This window comes from Macaca nemestrina, chromosome 11 (genome assembly GCF_043159975.1).
Source record: "Macaca nemestrina isolate mMacNem1 chromosome 11, mMacNem.hap1, whole genome shotgun sequence".
Classification (NCBI taxonomy): Eukaryota; Metazoa; Chordata; class Mammalia; order Primates; family Cercopithecidae; genus Macaca; species Macaca nemestrina.
In genome coordinates this window covers 57,051,915-57,071,885 of record NC_092135.1, presented here as the reverse complement: position 1 = coordinate 57,071,885, position 19,971 = coordinate 57,051,915, and the positions used below count along the sequence as shown (strand labels likewise).

Genomic DNA, 19,971 nt, shown 5'->3' with positions numbered 1-19,971 from the left:
GCAGAAGAAGCCAAGTCACGGACCGCCCAGGGTGGCCGAAACCGAGAAGGCCAATCCGGGAGACCGGCCTCGGAGAACACAGTGCAGGGGGGAGAATGGGAGAAAGAGGTAAAAACTTTCAGCAGGGATGGACGAACAGTCGATGCAACGCCCCCTTTAAAACGACGTTTCAGGCGATCACTAGGCCTTGCCACCGCAGCTTTAGCAAAACAGATAGAATTACGATGGAAGCCCCTTTCCAAGCCTGAACTAGCCTTGACCCTAGAGCCAGAAGCCGGAGAGGAACTCACAGTCCGGACGGAAGGGCGCGCATGCGCCGCCTCAAGGGCCAGCCCCGGAGACGGGGCCTGTTCCCTCCGCCCTGGGTCTCCACGGGCGTTCGCGGGGCGGGGCCTGTTCCCTCCGCCCTGGGTCTCCACCGGCATTCGCGGGGCGGGGCCTGGTCCCCAGTCTCTGGGTTTCAGAGGGCCCCGCCCCGCCCACCTCCCCTGCGCGGCACGTGACCCGTGGGCACCAGATAGAGGATCCGGCGCGCCCCGCGCCCTGCAGGTGAGAGGGGCCGCGCCTATGGGCCGGCTCAGCGGCGGCAGGTGGGGGAGCGCGGCTGGGCTTAGCCGGCTGGGCCTGCTCGCGCGGGGCGTCTGAACCCTCCATTTCCCGGTTCTAACTGCGCAGCAGGGCCCGGCCGGGACTTTGAGTGCAGCGAGGCGTGGTTCGTGCACCCTTGGCCTGGGGCTAGGGCGGGCGTGCTGGCGCCGGGTGGAAGGAAGCCCCCTGCGGGTGAGCTCCCTGCCTCCCAAGCTGCCCTCCTGCCTGGGTCGCTCCGTCCGCAGAGGCCTGGCCGCTGTCAGAGTGGGGCACATTCCTGGTCTTTCGTGCGTGGGGGGTGTAAGTCGCGGACTTTATTTTGGGAGCGCTGGGCACCTTTCAGGTTTGCTTTGGATGAGATGGGATCCATATGTTTACGCTGGCCAGCTGACCTGGCGTGCCCGGTAATTTACTGTTCGCGTGACAGCGGAGGCCCGAGGGGACGCCCACACCCCCAGGCAGGTCCTGGGTAGGCCTGAGAGCTTTTTCAAAACAAATTGTTCAGCTGAAGGTGGCTCGGTGCTTCCACTAAATCCACTGGAGCTGCAAAGGGAGCTAAGTGTCGCAGAGGGCTGGGAGCGGAAGTTTGGAAAATCACCTGTGCGCACTTGCACAGCTGGGATTTGCGAGCTCTCCAGAAAGCACCACCTGGTCTTAATTGTTTTCAATGCAACAGTACAGGGATAGTCTACCAGAAATTTTCGTGTTTGGTTTTTAGGCTTTATTGGAGTTTATGTTCGAAAAAAAGAGACTGAACTTATTCTAAAAAGGAGAAAATTGTGATGGGGAAAGGCATGGTCCTTATGTCTTAATTGTTTGATTGATTGATGGGATCCTGCTCTGTTGCCCAGGCTAGAGTGCAGTGGTGCAATCACAGCTCACAGCAGTCATCACCTCCGGGGCTCAAGCGATGCTCCCGCCTCAGCCTCTGAAGTAGCCGGGACTGCAGGTGTTCGCCACCACACCCAGCTAATTATTTTTATTTTTAGAGAGATGGGGTCTTGCCTTGTTGCCCAGACTGGTCTCAAACTCCTGGGCTGAAGTGTTCCACCCGTCTCGGCTTCCCAAAGTGCTGGGACTACAGGTGTGCACCATCGCAGTCAGACTTTTATTTATTTATTTTTTTTGGTAGAGGTATTTCCGTAAATAAGACTAGGACACAGGATTATCAATTTTACAAGTCAAGGTTATACCTGCCCCTTTCAGAGCTGATTCTGCCTCTACACCAATTTTCCACCGTCAGTTATGTGTCTTTGTGTGTGTATATATATATATTTAGTCTTGGTAGATTTTCTAATTTCATATTACGTATAGATTATTTAAAGGCTGGAACTCAATTGGGCTTGAGCAAAATAAATATTCAACATATATTTATATAAGTACATTAGATGCCTGACAGTTTTACATGGTGTGGCCACAGAAATGAGCAAGATGGCAAAGTCCCTAGTCCTTTGGAGTTTACATCCTAGTCGGGGGAGACAATTGAACAAATATCCGATGCTAGTGGTAATTGCTGAGAATATAGGGTGATGTGCTAGCCTAGAAAGTGGCTACTTTAAATAGGGAAACCCTCTCTGAGGAGAGACACTGAAATTGAGATCTAAATGACAAATAGAATCCGAAGAGCAGAGGGAAGAGCATTTAAGCTCGAGAAAACCGCTTTATGGAGACGAAAGATTGTTTGGCCAAGGAGGCTGGAAAGAAGAGAGGAAGACTGACCAGAGTTGAGATCTGAGAAGTGGGCAGGCGGGAATTATATAGGATTTTGATTATATAGGATTTTGTTTGCCATCGTGAGGAGTTTGATTTTATTCTAAATTTGTAAATTTGTTCTGAATGTGGTCTGGCTAAGTTCATTTTTTGACACTTTCTTAGGTTTTCTTGGTTTCCTTGATTCATTCAGAGGTGGTTCCTCACCTCAAGTCTTTTGTATAATTACTGTTTATCAGACAGGATGACAAACCATGGTAGGATAGCTTTCAACATGGCCCCTTATTAATAAATTTTCAGTGAGACTTTTGTTGGTTTTTTTAAGAGCAAATCCTACAGTTTCATTTTAAAGGCGGAGCAGATAGCCTTGGCTCCATCCTGTGGAGGGAGCAGCTAAGATAATTATTAGAATAGAAAATACTTTTTGAGTTGAGATGAGCAGATCTGGAATGGGATATTTTTGAGAACTCCTTATGAGAAAGACTTCAAAGGTGAAATAAACACCTTAGGTTTTGAAAGCTCAACATCAAATCAGTTTGAAGTTATTTGACAAGGTTCTTTTTGAGGAATTGTGGAAATTTATTGGTATAACAAAGGTAGTTGTGAAAATCTGAGGTTATAGTCTTAATAGATTTTTTTTTTCTCCAAATTGTTCTTATCCCAGGTAACAGGTTGTCCTTTAAAACAGAGCTCCCTTGGCTGGGCACGGTGGCTCACACCCATGATCCCAGCATTTTGGGAGGCCAGGATGGGTGGATCACTTGAGGCTAGGAGTTCAAGACCAGCCTGGCCAACATGGGGAAACCCCATCTCTACTAAAAATACAAAAAATTAGCCGGGCGTGGTGGGGCACGCCTGTAATCCCAGCTACTTGGGAGGCTGAGGCAGGAGAATCACTTGAACCCAGGAGGCAGGAGTTGCAGTGAGCTGAGAACATGCCACTTCACTCCAGCTTGGGTGACAGAGGGAGACCCTGTCTCACAAAGACAAAACAGAGCTCCCCAACCCCAGGGCTGAGGACTGGTACCCATCATGGCCTGCTAGGAACTGGGCTGCACGGCAGGAGGTGAGGGCATGAGTGAGCTCCACTTCTTGGCAGATCAGCTTCGGTGTTAGATTTTCTTTCTTTCTTTTTTTTTTAAGATAGAGTTTCACTCTGTCACCCAGGCTGGAGTGCAGTGGGGTGATCTCGGCTCACTGCAACCTCCGCCTCCCTTCAAGGGATTCTTCTGCCTCAGCCTCCCAAGTAGCTGGGACTGCAGGCACGCGCCACCACACCCTGCTAATTTTTGTAGTTGGGGCTACAGGTATCCACAAGCCCTTTTGTGAACTGCGCCTGCTAGGGATCAAGGGTGTGTGCTTCTTATGAATCTAAAGCCTGATGATCTGAGGTGGAGCTGTTTCATCCTGAAACCATCCCCTACACCCCAGTCCAGGGAAAAATTGTCTTCCATGAAACTGGTCCCTGCTGCCAAAAAGGTTGGGACCACTGCTTTAAAATGTTGATGTGGAAGAATTCATGGAGCAGATTAAAACATTTTGGCCCTTTTATATAGATTCAAATTGCATTTATCTGATTCCTAGAATGAATAACCTTTATCTGCTTAAAAATTTCAGGCTGTTTTACTTCAAATAAAGAACATGGTGAAACTGATTCACACATTAGCTGATCATGGTGACGATGTCAACTGCTGTGCCTTCTCCTTTTCCCTCTTGGCTACTTGCTCCTTGGACAAAACAATTCGCCTGTACTCGTTACATGACTTTACTGAACTGCCACACTCTCCGTTGAAGTTTCACACCTATGCTGTCCACTGCTGCTGTTTCTCCCCTTCAGGACATATTTTGGCATCGTGTTCAACAGATGGTACCACTGTCCTATGGAATACTGAAAATGGACAGATGTTGGCAGTGATGGAACAGCCTAGTGGCAGCCCCGTGAGGGTTTGCCAGTTTTCCCCAGACTCCAGGTGTTTGACATCAGGGGCAGCTGATGGAACTGTGGTTTTGTGGAATGCACAGTCATACAAGTTATATAGGTATGGATATTTAAATCCTTCCTGTTTTAATCCTGTTGACTAGGTGTACTTAAAAAAAGCTGAAAGCAAAATATTTTGATATTCTGCACAGTCTAAGTGATGTAGAAAAAAAGAAAAATATTTCGATGACCCTAGGAAGCCAATAGTTTTCAGGTAGCACAAGAAAAAATATTTTAACTGGACCGGGAGCGGTGGCTCACGCCTGTGATCCTAGCACTTTGAGAGGCCAGTGAGGGTGGATCACGAGGTCAGGAGATCGAGACCATCCTGGCTAACACAGTGAAACCCTGTCTCTACTAAAAGTACAAAAAATTAGCCGGGCGTGGTGGTGGGCACCTGTAGTCCCAGCTACTTGGGAGGCTGAGGCAGGAGAATGGTGTGAACCTGAGAGAGGCCGCACTTGCAGTGAGCCAAGATTGCACCACTGCACTCCAGCCTGAGAGTGAGACTCCGTCTCAAAAAAAAAAAAAAAAAAAAAAAAAAAAAAAAAAAAAAAAAGTTTTGTAACTGGCCTTCTAAAGGTCAAATACCCAGAGAGATGTTTAATATGATTCTTATAGTACATTTGCTTAGCTCTGAGAGTTTTATATTTCCAATCTTAAAATTAAGAGTTAACCTTGTTAGATTTTTATTTTTTTTTTTTAATTGTAAGAGTTACACAATGCAGCATTTTAAAGGTTCAGTAAATTTAGGCTTTCTTTCTTTTTTTTTTTTATTATACTTTAAGTTCTAGGGTACATGTGCACAATGTGCAGGTTTGTTACATATGTATACTTGTGTTAGGCTTTATTTTTGTCACTTGTGGTTTAAGCATTTTCTTTCTTTTTTGAGACAGCATTTTGCTCTTGTTGCCCAGGATGGAGTGCAATAGTGCGATCTAGGCTCACTGAATCCTCTGCCTCCCGGGTTCAAGTGATTCTCCTGCCTCAGCCTCCCTAGTTGCTGGGATTACAGACTGCCGCCACCACGCCCAGCTAATGTTTTGTATTTTTAGTAGAAACCGGGTTTCACCATGTTGACCAGGCTGGTCTTGAACTGCTGACCTCATGTGATCCACCTGCATATTGTGGCAAAATATACATAACAAAAGTTATTTTTATTAGCTAGGCGTGGTGGCGTGTGCCTGTAGTCCTCGCTACTCCAGCGGCTGAGGTGAGAGAATCGCTTGAACCCAGGAGTTTGAGGCTGCAGTGAGCTAGGATTGCACTACTGTACTCCACCCTGAGTGACTGAGTGACCTGGTCTCAAAAAAAAAAGTTAACACTTTTAGATGACATTAAGAACATTAGAAACCATGCGCTTTTAAGTAATTAACAATTAAAATAGCCTAGTGTACCTCCCCTTCCTCCTATCTCCCAGCATCTTTCAGAGCACAAATGCCAGTTGGTCAACAACTATTGCTCATTTAAGCTTAGGTCTGGGTTGAAGAGGGTGATGTGTTTTAAGTGGTGTTAATAAACACTTAGGCCAGATATCTTTTTTATATGCATGAAATCCAGCTGTCAGCTAAGGAGTCTTATCCAATGACAACTTCTGGCTGTATAGCATAACTATCCCTAAAGAATATAATTAATTATATATAAATGATAGATACCCTGCTGGATGGGACAGTGCGTTAATTGTTGGGTTTTTAACAGCTTATTTTTCCTAACTGATCTAATATTAATATCTTCAGCACAGTGCCTCCCTGTCTTCCTAACATAATTTTAACTTGCCCACAGCATTTTCCTTTCATGAATAATTTATATTTGAAGACCTCACCGTTGCTTCAAGGTAATTTTTAATACAGACATTGAAAGTACCTTTGACTCCAATAACATATTTTCCAATAAAAATAATTTTATCTTACCTTTAAAATAAAAATATGTTTGTAGTTGATGTTGCTTGTCGTTGCTTTTCTGGTTTAAGTTTTACAGATTTTAATGTGTTTATGCTGATTTGCCCTGTGGAAAAATATGAAGATATGTGGACTTTGGTTTGTAATTTAAGCTTGAACATACCAGTTAAAATGTTTAAGGGAGGGTGTTTAAATCCTCCGTTGCTTTTAGACAGTGTATCTCAGTTCATAGCATATAAATGATATTTTATTTCTGTAGGCATCAATTGTCCTTTCTCTCTAGATCTGTTATAGCCATTTATTCTCTTTTTACTGTATCAAGCTGCTGTTAGAGACTGTGGTATAAAGTAAAAGGTACTCTGAAATGAAAACCCACTTTTTACTTTTATTTCAGATGTGGTAGTGTTAAAGATGGCTCCTTGGTGGCATGTGCATTTTCTCCTAATGGAAGCTTCTTTGTCACTGGCTCCTCATGTGGTGATTTAACAGTGTGGGATGATAAAATGAGGTGTCTGCATAGTGAAAAAGCACATGATCTTGGAATTACCTGCTGCGATTTTTCTTCACAGCCAGTTTCTGGTTGGTTATTTTATTCTTTTAAGCGCTAGAAATTCCTGTTTATAATTTGTGCTGTATATGACTTGTTCTTTTATTCTTTTGTATGTTATCATTAGTAGAGTGAGGAGCCCTCTTGATTTATTCCTGTAAAGGGATTATCCTTCTCTCTTTTTTGACCAAAATGAAATCTGAAAAAAATATATGAGAAAATCACATTCTTTTCTTTTTTTTCGGGGGGGGGGCTTGGAGTTTCCTGCAAGAAAATTACATTCTTTATTATATGCAGGGGGTGACTCAGATTGGTACAACAGATTCAGATTCCTTGGATATGGCAATTTAGAGGACCTAACCCTATTGATAGGATTGCAATTAAAAAAAAGAAAAAACACTATGTTGATATTCAAGTAGAAATGTAAACTTTAAAAATTGGAAATAGAAGCTATGTTTTCCATTTACTAATTTAATCTTCCAAAAGCTAAATTTATAAAATGTTTGCCAACACAATTGATTTTTTAGAAATAAACAGAGCTCCTGAATATAGTCTCTTGCTTTTAAATAGGTACAGTGAATTGGAAAGTTCTTTCTTTAAAGTTTTCATTTTCCGTGTTAGTGGATGGGAGTTCTGTAGCTCTTGTTCCCCTGCAGTCTTGTTGCCAGACCAGTGCTGTCCATAACAACGTACTGTAGGCCACTTAGGAAAATTTAAAATGTTGCAGTAGTAGCTGAAATTAATTTTAACAGTATAATCCCAGTATATAATGTAATTTCAATAATTGATAATAAAAATTATTAAGATACTTTATCTTTTGTACTAAGTCTTTGAAATCTGGTGTGTATATTATAGATAGTACATTTCAATTTGGGCTAGCTGCATTTCAAGTCTTCGGTACCCACATATGGCCAGTCACTGCCTTATTGGACAAAACAGGTCCAGAGAGTAGACAGGAAGATTGTGGTATTCCCCCCTTTTCAAGCCCATCAGTGGCTTGTTAAGATATGATTAAGATCCCAGATCCCAAAAGCAAAACATGTTCTGCTTCCCCCTAATCTCAAATTGCTCTTGGCCTCATGCATTTTTTGCCACATTGACCCTCTTTAATTCCTGGAATGTTTCTAAGATTTTTCCAAGGGTTTTATGTGCAGACCCTTTACCTGGTTTGCTGTTATGTCCGTTAGAATTTGGCTGAAAATCACTAAAGATAAGCCTCTCCTGCTCTTAACTCCTGCACTAAATCTGTATAATTTTGATATAGTCTTTCATTTGCATGCGTTATTTTTCTTTCATAATACTATCACAAGTTTTAATTCTGTATTTATATGGATAATATTTAATGGTGTTTTTCCTATTAGCTTATAAGCTCCAGGCAGGCAGGGCCTGGGTCTCTTTTATTCATTGTACCTGATACAGAGTAGGCCTTGAAATGTAGATTGATGAGTAAGATTCTTTTTAATGATTTGCTGAAATAATAGATTTTCTTTTCATAAACCCATTCTTATGTTAAACTGCCTCCCTAATTTAATTAAGGCAGTTATTCTTTTAATATATTGTTCTGTGCTGTTTTACTCTAAGGACAGCTTGTAGCAAGTCATTGCTTCCATTTCTGTGATACCTTCTCCACATCTTGTAGGCACTCAGTGAATCTGGTGAATTATAGAAGTGTGGAGAGATCTAGGTTCCTTTTTTGGTTCTAAATGATCTGAAGATAGATTGCCAATGAAAAGACCACTATATTAGTTTTAATATTAGAATGAAAATAAGGGCTTTTTTGTCCTGCGTTTAGAGAGATTGGGAGCTTCTGGGGTCAGGAAAGGCTCACTACACCAGGCAGAGAATTCTAGATGAGACTCTGAAATGATACCCACATCCCCACCCTGCCTTTAGAACATATATTACACACTTCTCTCGGTAGAATTTTAATCTTCGTGCCTTCTTTAGTTCCTTCAGTGTTGCTGTTGAAATATATCTTAACCTTATGAGTAAATTCTCTGAAACAAATTGATACATGCTTTAAAGTGATTATTGTAGGAATTTGTGGGAACAACTGTATTTATTTAGAAGACAAAGTATATAATTTAAATTTGTTTAATTTAGTATTTGTTATTATCTGTAAATACTTACGATATATTAACTCATCTTGTGACATTTTGCTGAAATAAGGAAAAATAATCCTGTTTGCACCTGAGAGTAAATAATCATTTCTCTCCAGTTTTTAAATGATAAAGTGTGGGTTATTAGGTTATTATAATTTAAATATTTTTCCTGAAGAAAAGTATGTTTCTAAATATTATAGATACTGAACATAAGCACATTTTAAGCTGTGTAATTTTCCATTGTCTTAGCTGAATTTTCACTACTTAAAGAACTTTAGAATTAACTTCAGAGGATCTATTTAGTTAAGAAACGATGAAAAAAATAGGTTTGGTAATTAGGTCTAATACAGAAATATTTTGCTCTCAGTCATTTATTGAATAAAATGTTTTGCCTTAAAAAGACAGTGATTATCAGGAATTGCTTGTATCCCTCAAGATCTCTCTTAGAAAGGATACATTTTGGGTAAACCTATGCTACAGAAAAAACAAAAATGCTATTGAAATATGGAAGTCCCGTGGAGTTAGAAAAACTTTCAGTGAAATGGAATTTAATTAGTTGTTTGTTAGTAAAGTGTTTGTACTTTCAGAGAGGCAGAGTCCATAGAAAAAATTTACATGCCCAGGTGTATACATTTGTTAAATTTTATATACTGAATATTTGGTAAGCTGGAGTGCAATCTCAAGATGGATATTAGATTTCTGTTTTGGTGACAGGGTCTTGCTCTGTCATCCAGGCTGGAGTGCAGTGATATGATCATAGCTCATTGCAGCCTCAAACTCCTGGGCTCAAGGGGATCCCCTGCCTCGGCCTCCTAGGTAGCTACAACTATAGATGTGTGCCACCACACCCGGCTAATTTAACAAAATTTTTTGTAGACACAGGGTCTTACCATATTCCCCAGCCTGGTCTCAAACTCCCGGTGTCAGCCTTTTGAAGTGCTAGGATTACAGGCTTCAACCACCATGCCCAGCCTCAATTTCTGAATTGTGCTTTACTGCATATGAATGCCAAAACTTACTTGATGAAACTACATGTGATACTAGGTACCACTTGTGTAAAATTGCATTGATGATATCAATATTTACATTATCCAAAATTGTTTAGGAACTTAATCTAGCAGATATATAATGATACGCTAAAATGAAGTAAGTGTAAAGTAGTAGCGCTTCTGGGACACCATTTGATTACTTTCCCTCAATAATATAATATTTTCAACCAAATGGAGTGAATTGATGTTATTTTTGATTTCTGTCATTCCAGCTTTTGCCTTGATTAAATCAAATGGAAAAAAATTCTCATTATTCCATATGAACTATAGACCAGGCTTTTAAGAAATTGATAAGACCTTAGGCCGGTGCTGTGGCTCATGCCTGTAATCCTAGCACTTTGGGAGGCTGAGGCAAGCGGATCATGAGGTCAGGAGTTCAAGACCAGCCTGGCCAACATGGTGAAACCCCATCTCTACTAGAAATACAAAAATTAGCTAGGCGTGGTGGCACATGCCTCTAATCTCAGCTACTTGGGAGGCTAAGGCAGGAGAATTGCTTGAACCTTGGAGGCGGAGGTTGCGGTGAGCTGAGATCGCACCATTGTACTCCAGCCTGGGCATCAGAGTGAGACTCTGTCTAAAAAAAAAAAAAAAAAAAAAAAAAAAAGAAGAAATTGCTATGACCTTAAAAAAGGTTGGGAATGATGAAACATTTAACACTGTCAAAGTAACTGACTTTTCTTCCTAATTTTTCCCATCAATGCTAGCCTCATAGACTCTAAAATTCGGTTAGAGGATGCTCTATTTAGTGGCTCAATATTGGTTCTTGCAGCCTTGAGTTCTATTCTTTGAGGAATGTAAATGAAAGGTATTTTATTGTAGCAACTTGAGGACTAATAATCCTATATAGTACCTTGTTTAAAAGAAATTCTTTAATCAACATTTTGTTACATGGTGTAAGTTAACTAATAGCTTGTGAACATGGTTTAAATGAGTAGAATTAACAGATCTCAGTTTAAGAAATGGAAATTTTGGGGGTATTTCAGTGTTTTACAAATTCTCTGTATTTATTTTTAACAAATTTTAGATGAAGAACAAGGTCTTCAGTTTTTTCGATTGGCATCATGTGGTCAGGATTGCCAAGTCAAAATTTGGATTGTTTCTTTTACCCATATCTTAGGTATGTATGCTAAGTAGCACTTCTCTAAAATTATTTGTGGTCTGGATAAAATTTCTGTTTAATCTTTTTACTTAAGGTAGCCTGAGTATCTAAAAATAAGTACAAAAATATGGTTTAAGAAACTTTTAATCAAAGTAATACACGATTGAAAAATCAGGTGCTCATTGCTGATCATGACCTCACCCATACTACTGCCATGCACATTTCTGCTCACCAGAGGGGGACCACTTTGCACTTGATTTCAACTCCTTTGGTGGTTTTCACAGTTTCTGTGAACATTGTTTATACCACTATATTTTTTATTTATTCACTGTAGGTACTGCTTTTTGTTAGTGTGTGGGTCTTTTCCCTTCCATTGTACTATTCCGTCAGGTGACCCTTTCAGTCAGGAAGCTTATTTTGTGCAGTTTTGGAATAAAGTATTCCGTTATGCTATTTCTTTCATCCTTCTCTCTTTTTACAACTTCCATTAATTGAATGTTGGGCCTCCTGAATTGATTCTCTTTTTTTTCCCCCACACTTCTCTCTCTTTTCTTACACTTTAGGGAAAAATTTCTCTGCTTTTTCTCTTAACCTTTTTTTGAATCTTTTATGTCGTTAATCATATTTTCAGATTCTGAAAGCTCATCATCTTCTTCATTTCCTTTTCATAGTGTCCGTTATAAAGGTAAGCTCTCAAAACTCTCAGGATGTCTTTTAGGAGTTTTTGCTTTGTTTTTAAGTTCCCTCCTGTTTTCTGAGCTTTGTTTGCAGTCGAGTCCCCTTTTTGCTTAGTATTCTGTTTGCATTTAAGAATTAGACAATAATGTTTAGAAGCTCTGCGCACAGGGGTGGTTTGTTAGTGCTGGCTTCCCTCTAGGATGAGGAGGTGGGTAATTGGCCCTTCTGGGTGAGGGACTGGGGAGTTGGGGAGTAGATACTCTGTCACCCTAGGGCTTCCCAGGCAGTTGTTTGTTTGAAAGGTTTCACTGGGGATAAGTGCTTGGCTTTTGTGCAGCATACTAAGGGTGAAGTTGGGGAGAGATTGGAGGTAGACGCCAAATGATCTGTATACAGTCAGTCAATTTTTCTCTTTTCAGGTCTATGTCTGTGTCATTCTAATTTTCCTTTTTCCTGGCTATTGATATTCTGGAACCTTGAGGTATTTTCTTCCTACCCTCTCCACCTCCTCTCCCTGGTCTTGCCCTGGCTAATTTTTAAATTTTTTATAGAGACAGTGTCTCAGTTTGTTTCTCAGAATGGTCTCGAACTCCTGGCCTCAAATGATCCTCCCACCTTGGCCTCCCAAAATGCTGGAATTACAGGTGTGAGCCACTACACTTGGCCAGTCTTGGGGTGTTTCCTAGGGCAGAATAACTTTCTTGGCTGTACCCCCGTCTCTTTGTACACTGGGCTGTTATTCTTTTATACTTCATTACTTAATGTGCTTTCTACTTTCCCAAAGTTGATTCAGTGTCTGGTTTGCTGATGCCCCTCTTCCCACTCTCTTTACCAGTGTACATTTCTGTCTTTATTAATTCCTTCATTGACATTTTCATGGGAATCTGAAATATTGTGGTCATCTTGATTGATTCAGGAGCCTCAAAATATTATTATTTGTTACGTAGTACACTTCAGTTAAATGACAAACTACATTTTTGTTCATAATTATCCTATAGCGTATAGAGAAGAACCTTTTATCAGGAAATAAATATGTTCCTTTGATAACTGTTCAAAAGTAAAGCGTTTCACATGTTTACTGGAAAATATGTTGACACTGACTTTTTCACAAAAACATACATGACAGTTTATAAACATGCAGTTACAACCTTTTCATAAGGCTGGGCATGGTGACTCACGACTGTAATCCCAGAACTTGGGAGGCTGAGGCAGGCGGATCACTTGAGGTCAGGAGTTCGATACCAGCCTGGCCAATGTGATGAAACCTGGTCTCGACAAAACTACAAAAATTAGCCAGGTGTGGTGGTGCACAGCTATAGTTCCAGCTTCCTGGGAGGCTGAGGCAGGAGAATCACTTGAACCCAGGAGGTGGAGGTTGCAGTGAGCCGAGACTGCACCACTGCACTCCAGCCTGGGTGACAGAAGGAGACTCTCTGAAAAAAAAGAAAATAATAATAAAACCTTTTCATAAAGCATTTATCACCATTGGTACCTTATTTGCTTATTTGTAGGGAGGAGTAGAGAGACATATGGGTCTTATACTTGAGGACATAACCTATTCTTATGGTTGTATTAAAGTTTTGTAGTCTTAATTTGGTTTGCACCTTAATATGTTTGCTTTGTTTGATTAATCATGCCTACTTATTGCTCTGTTCCCAGTTAGAATGAAAGCCTTTTGAAGTTCATCATTGTGTTTCTAGCACTTGTGTTTCTAGCATGGTGCCTTTAGTGTGTCTCTGCTCTCTCAGATAAAAATATTTTTTTTTTCCTGTTTTGAGCTTGAAACTTTTACTTACTCTGATGACCTTTTTCTTTAGTTAAATGCTTGTTATCCTCACTAAAAGACATTTAACACTTCAAAAAAGGTTTTATTGTGTTTGATGTAGTTATAAATTTCCCTTGTGTATTTCCTTTTCCTTTCCTCCAACCCCTGCCAATTTCTTAATATTTATTTTTATAGGTTGTCACCAAAATGTATTGAATTCCCTCAGTATACTTTTAAAACAGTTGTGATATTTATGTTTAGTAATTCTAAAAGCATAAAAGGGATTTTACACTTTTTTATACTTTGTAGGAGTGTTATAATATTGGAATTACAAGATGTGTAAATTACCATTGATTATTTACAGGATGACAAAATATTTTTAAATGCCAGATTTAAAAAATTATAAGCATTTTTTTAAGTCTTTTGGGCAGTTGGCATATTTTGTTTTTATCAGACACCAAAATTGTGGTATAGTTTAAACGTTTAAAAATTTTGGTAGTTACGAAATTACCCCATCTAGCCTTTGTTGAGCTGCTTTTTAAAATCCATTACTGAGCTTTTGAAATGTGAGACAGAGTAACAAACAGGAGAAGCCGTGTTTGCTCCTTTCTGCTTGCCGGCATAATTTCACAAACCCCCTGACTCTGTGACAACGTGCAGCTCTCCGGAAGAATGCCTTGAAGACAAAACAGAGGAGAGCACCTGAGTCACTACATTCCTTAAAAGATAAACGAGCCCAGCCTTGCCTTTTCTTACCTGAGATAACGTCCGGAGATCATGTTTCTGCAATCTGTAACCGAATGCACTTTGGTAATCTATAACCAGATGTACTCTTACACCCAGACCTTGATGTGATTCTGCTTTAATGTAACCTCTGTTTGATGTGATTTTGCACGTACTAAGCCTCTACCACCTGTATATAAGCAGTAGGCTGAAGCACCACTTTGGAGTGGTCTCACAGACTGCCCTGTAGTTCCCAGGCCATAGGCATTAGTCTGTAGTCCTCAGAAAGACTTCTGAGTAAAACTACTTGAATTCTTTAAAAACTTGACTTTTTTCTTTAGTCAACAGAAACCAGTTAATCACACTGCATCGCGATTATTTCCTTATAGATATCTGAACTGCATGAGCGTTTTTAATTTTTCTGTCCTTTAGGCACTCAAAGATTATTTGTTGAATAAACAAGTGAAATGGCGTTGACTTAAAAATCAGTTCTAAGCATGGTCAGCTTTCTAATCTCTGTTACCTTGTTATTTGCAGGTTTTGAATTAAAATATAAAAGTACCCTGAGTGGGCACTGTGCTCCTGTTCTGGCTTGTGCTTTTTCCCATGATGGGCAGATGCTAGTCTCAGGGTAAGCTAGTTGGTTTAATTTTCCTAAACCATTTTTATAAGAGATCAAACAGACATACGGAAAAGTACGTGAAACCTCAAAGAAGAGCTTGATGAACCACCGCAAAGGGCAAGAAATAGAACATTGCTGGTTCTGACCCAGAAGCCCTCCCCTTCCGAGTGCCCCTTTTTGGTGACAACATGTTAGATCATATGCACTACTCCTGTTTTCTTTAAAACTGGCCTCCAACAAATTATGCAATATGAATTATTTTGTCGGGCTTCCTGTACCCAACATTACACTTGTGACATTAATTCATATTATTGCCTGGAGCTGTGGCCCATTGATTTTCATTGCTGTGTAATATTCTATGGCGTGGATACATTATAATATATATAATAGTTCATTTTAATGTTAATGGTTATATGATTGTTTCTGGTTTGAGAGCATTACAATAATCTGTGAATCTATCGTATGTCCTGGTACACATGTGCATGCATTACTGTAAGATAAATACATAGGAATGGCCTTGCTGAGTCATAGAATATGTGCATTTTCACCTTTGGCAGATAACAACAGTTTCCCAGTGGCTGAACAGTTACTGCTTCTGTAGCAGTGTTGTTTTGTATCCTCGTCTATAGTTGGTATTGTGAGTTTTAAAATTTTAGCCGTTCTGATGAGTGTGTAGTGTTGCCTTAGTATGGTTTTAATTTGCGTTTCGCCAGAACAAAGGGGTTGGAACCTTTTTAGAAGTTTATTAGCCGTATGTGTTTTCTCTTCTATGAAGTGCCTGTTCATGTCTCCAGTCCATTTTTTTCCCTGGGTTTTTTTCTTATTGATTTGTTGTTATATATGTATATGTGTGTGTTTGTGTGTATTTTTATATTTGAGCCATTTGTTGCGAGTTGTAAATATCTTTTCCCACCTTCTAGATTTGCCTTTTCACAGTTAATTATTTTAGTGTAGTCAGCTTCTTCATGTTCTGAGGTCATGAAGATATTTTCCTGTATTATCTTCTAAGACCCTCGTTGTTTTGCCTTTCACACAATTGATTTATGTGTATCATGTGCAGTAGGAATTCCATTTTATTCCTTTCTACGTGAATATCCCGTTGTCCTAGTACTATGTATTGAAAAGACCACTCTTCTCCTCCATTTTGTTGTACTCCCTTGTCAGAAATCACTGACAATATATTTGTGAGTCTGTTTCTTAACCTGCTGCTTTGTTCTGTTTCTGTCCTTGCTCTAATATCATTCTGTCTTTCCCAGGCTTTATATTTTGTCTATTCCTAGCTATTGACATTTTCATATAAATTTTAGAATCAACTTGTTAGATTGCCCCAATTCCTGTCTCCACACACAAACATGTTTGGGTTTTAATTGGGATTATATAGAGTCTGATGAATTTGGGGAGAATTGACATCTTTGTGATATTGGTCTTGTAATCTGAGAATATTGCATATTTCTTCATTTATCTTTGAATTTCAATAATTGTCTTCTATATAGAAGTTCTCATCTTTTATTAGCCTTCTTTCTAGGCACTTGTTGTTAGTATATGAAAGATGTGGCCAATATAAGGAAATATATAATGGGAATAAATTGGACTTATCTGGAAAATTTCTTATTTTGGATTATATATATATGAAATCAGATCATTTGTGGATAATGATAGTTTCGTTCCTTCCTTTCTAATTCTTCTATCTTTGGTATCTTCTGTGCCTTACTGAACTGTTGATGCTACCAGGATAATAAAAGCAGTGATAACAGGCCTTGTTGTCTGATTCCTCACTGCGCAGGGAAAGCTTTCATTATTCAATATGATCAATTTTGGGAGATAAGCTTTATTATTCTATTCCTTTTAGTTTGCAAGAGCTTTTGTTGTTGTTTTTTTAATCATGCAAGGGTATTGTATTTCATCAGATGATTTTTCCTACATCTTTTGAGATGATATAATTTTTCTCTGTTACTCTGTTAGTGGAGTGAATTACAAGATTTTAAAATGTTAAACCAATCTTGCTTTGTTGGAACAAACACATTTTAGGATATATTATTGTTGTGTATTGCTATAGAGAAGTTAGTTTCATTCTAACTGTTGTTCCTTTGGATGTAATTCATGTGTTTTTCCCTGGCTGCTCATGAAATTTTCTGTTTTGAGGTTTTTGCACATCCACTTTGTATCTGTGTGTGAGTTTCCTATTTAGTTTGCTTGGAATTCATTGAACTTCTTAAACCCATGGAATGATATTTGGCGGTGCACAGTGGTTCATACCTGTAATCCCAGCACTTTGGGAGGCCAAGGCGGGCGTATCATTTGAGCTCAGGAGTTCGAGACCAGCCTGACCAACATGGTGAAACCTCATCTCTACTAAAAACACAAAAATTAGCCAGGCATGGTGGGCACCTGTAATTCCAGCTACTCAGGAGGCTGAGGCAGTAGAATTGCTTGCACCCAGGAGGCAGAGGCTGCAGTGAGCTGAGATCACACCACTGTACTCTAGCCTGGGTGACAGAGCAAGACTCCATCTCAAAAAAAAAAAAAAAATGTGGAATGATATTTTACCACTTTTGGAAAATTCTTATTTATTATCTCTTCAAATATTGCCTCTGTTCCTTTCTTTCTGTCCTCTAATTCTGGGATTCCAATTAAATGCACATTACACCTTCTCACTGTAAACTTTATTCTCTCTTTTATATTTATGCTTCTGGTTTTTTGTTTGTTTGTTTGTTTTTTCCTGTTTCCTGTGCTTCATTCTGGATGGTTTTCCCTTTCCTAATTCTTTCTTCAGCTAATATGATATTAAACTGGTCCATTGAGTTCTTAATTTTGCTTATTTTATTTTTTGGTCCTAGAATTTCTATTTGGCAATTTTTTTCAATGGTGTCACTCTTTATGATTTCCAGTTCTGTGTTGAAATTTTCAACCTTGGCTTTTATTTTTCAGAGCTTTATTCTGTTAGGCAATTGGCTGGAACATAGTTGCAATGATTCAATTACTTTATACTGTTTTCCTTTTGAATACTTTTGTATATTTTCTCCTTGCCATTAGATTTTCTAAAACTTTCCTGTCTAATCTCACAGGTCATAGTATTCTGACCCACCTTTATGGCTCTTCATAGCAGCTTTCATTCCAGTTAAGATATTGAGGCTCCTAACCTCCACTTAGAATGTCTGGACTAAGGCTGATGGTTCTTTTTTCCATATGCTCCAATTCTTGCCAAACAGTCAGCCAAATTACTAGTTATGTTGTTATTATTGTAGATGTGGCTCTTTCATCTCTAAAGATGAAGATTATTCATCATCAAAAGGTATTTATAGTAATTGTCTTTTGACCTAGAATTTAAATCATTGGAAAGTTTAAACAAATAAAGTTGAACTCTGTCTGCTGTGTTAGGGGACAGGTTAATTGACAAAATGATTATGTGCCCAGCTCTCTGCCAGTTGGAAGAGGGCATAGAAGAGGAAGTACAAGACAGTGTTTGTGCTCTTGAAGACATTTTAAGTCCCCTCTTTTCTATTTAATAGTTGATGTTCATGGTGATGAACTAATAGCACTGCAAGACCCTGACATGTACTTACCCTCTGAGTCATGGAGGAAGTGTTAAGTGATACTCAATATTGTTTTAAGTTCATTTTATAGCAGTATAATTCTTTGTCAGTTTGTATATATGTGTGTCTTAGTTAACATATTTATGGAAATGTGTCTTTCCTAGTCATTCTGGATAAATGGAAGTTTACATTATCAAGTGCTTTTGGGTATATGGTGTTGCTCAAGGTCTCATTCAAATATTTTTCTGAATATTTTTAGTTTACTTGGACAAATATACAGGCAAATGAATGAGAAATGTAAATTAATAAACTTAATAAACATTTAGTTTTTAGAATAATCGACAGGCATATTTAAATCATACTTAGTAGATGCAAACAGGTCAATTAATGATACATTCTATTTGTGACTAAAAGTCATTGATAAGATAGAATGGATACATATAGGAAAGAGGGAGACTGAAAAAAAGTGAGCAGGATAAAAGGTGGCTGTATATGAATATAAGTGGCTAGAGATGAAAAGTGAATAGACAGCAGAATGCGGTTGTAGGTCAGAATGTGTACTAAGGCCTGCTGTGGTAGCTCATGCCTGTTATTCCAACACTTTGAGAGGTCAAGGCAGAAGGATCACTTGAGACCAGGAGTTTGAGACCAGTCTGGACAACACAGTGAGACCCAGTCCCTACAAAAAAAAAATTAAAGAAATTAGCTGGACATAGGGGTTTGTGCCTGTAGTCTCAGCTACTTGGGAGGCTGAGGCAGGAGAATCCCCTGAGCCCAGGAGTTTGAGGCTGCACTGCAGCGACCTATGGTCATGCCACTGCACTCCAGCCTGGGCAACAGAGTGAGAACTTGTCTCTTTAAAAGAAAAAAAAAAAGAAAGAAAAAAGAGGTGTTCTAAGGAAGGTGTGTAGGGCATAGTTGGGGTGGCCTTGGAAAAGGCAGTATAGAATTTCTGTGCAGATATGGGAAGATTGAGGAACAGAAAGAGCATTCCAGGAGGCAGGAAATTCTTGAGTAGATTAAAATGTATGATAAGCATTCAAATAAATAAGGAGAAATGAGGCCGGAAGAACAGATTGTAGAGATAATAGAGAACCTAGGATGGACGGGGCATGGTGGCTTATGCCTGTAATCCCACCACTTTGGGAGGCTGAGGCAGGAGGATCACTTGCACCCAGGAGTTTGAGACCAGCCTGGGCAACATAGGAAGACCTGGTCTCTACAAATAATAAAAAGTTAGCCGAGCATGGTGGCGTGCACCTGTGGTGCTAGCTCCTCAGGAGGCTGAGGTGAGAGGATCGCTTGAGCCCAGGCAGTGGAGGCTGCAGTGAGCCATGATCGTGCCACTACACTCCAGCCTAGGCAACAGAGTGAAACCCTGACTCAAAACAAAAAACAACAACAAAAAACCCCTGAGAACCTAGGATGGTGTTAGAACTTATTCAAACCTTGTATGTTAAATTTAGGAGAACTTCTGAAACTTTTAAAGCAATTCTAACATGCAAAGCCTAGCTATAGGAGACTAGTGTCTAGAGATGAATATAAGTGACTAGAGATGAAAAGTGAATGGACAACAGAATGCAGTTATAAGTCAGAATAGAGAAGTGAAGAATTGAATCATGATTTAGGTCAGTGGTTCTTATACTTTTTGGTTTTAAGACTCCTTGACACTCTTA

At 39.5% G+C, this 19,971-nt stretch overlaps 1 protein-coding gene across 13 annotated transcripts in view; it reads left to right on the top strand.

Moving 5' to 3' along the window:
• The first annotated feature begins 400 nt into the window (after positions 1-400).
• LOC105493195 (WD repeat, sterile alpha motif and U-box domain containing 1) overlaps positions 401-19,971 on the top strand; it is a 76,895-nt gene continuing 57,324 nt past the window's right edge. For 2 of the 13 annotated variants that reach the window (XR_011609800.1, XM_071072827.1), the window contains exons 1-5: positions 911-992; positions 3,916-4,337; positions 6,569-6,753; positions 10,900-10,992; positions 14,678-14,771. Coding sequence is in view for 10 of the 13 variants with exons in the window: in XM_071072827.1 (XP_070928928.1) it covers positions 948-992; positions 3,916-4,337; positions 6,569-6,753; positions 10,900-10,992; positions 14,678-14,771 (839 nt within the window). In the remaining 3 variants the exon portion in view is untranslated. Of the gene's footprint in view, positions 550-569; positions 591-679; positions 781-829; positions 889-909; positions 993-3,915; positions 4,338-6,058; positions 6,111-6,568; positions 6,754-10,899; positions 10,993-14,677; positions 14,772-19,971 lie in introns of those variants that run through there. The other 11 variants (XR_011609799.1, XM_071072826.1, XR_011609798.1 and 8 more) reach the window with 9 other exon arrangements.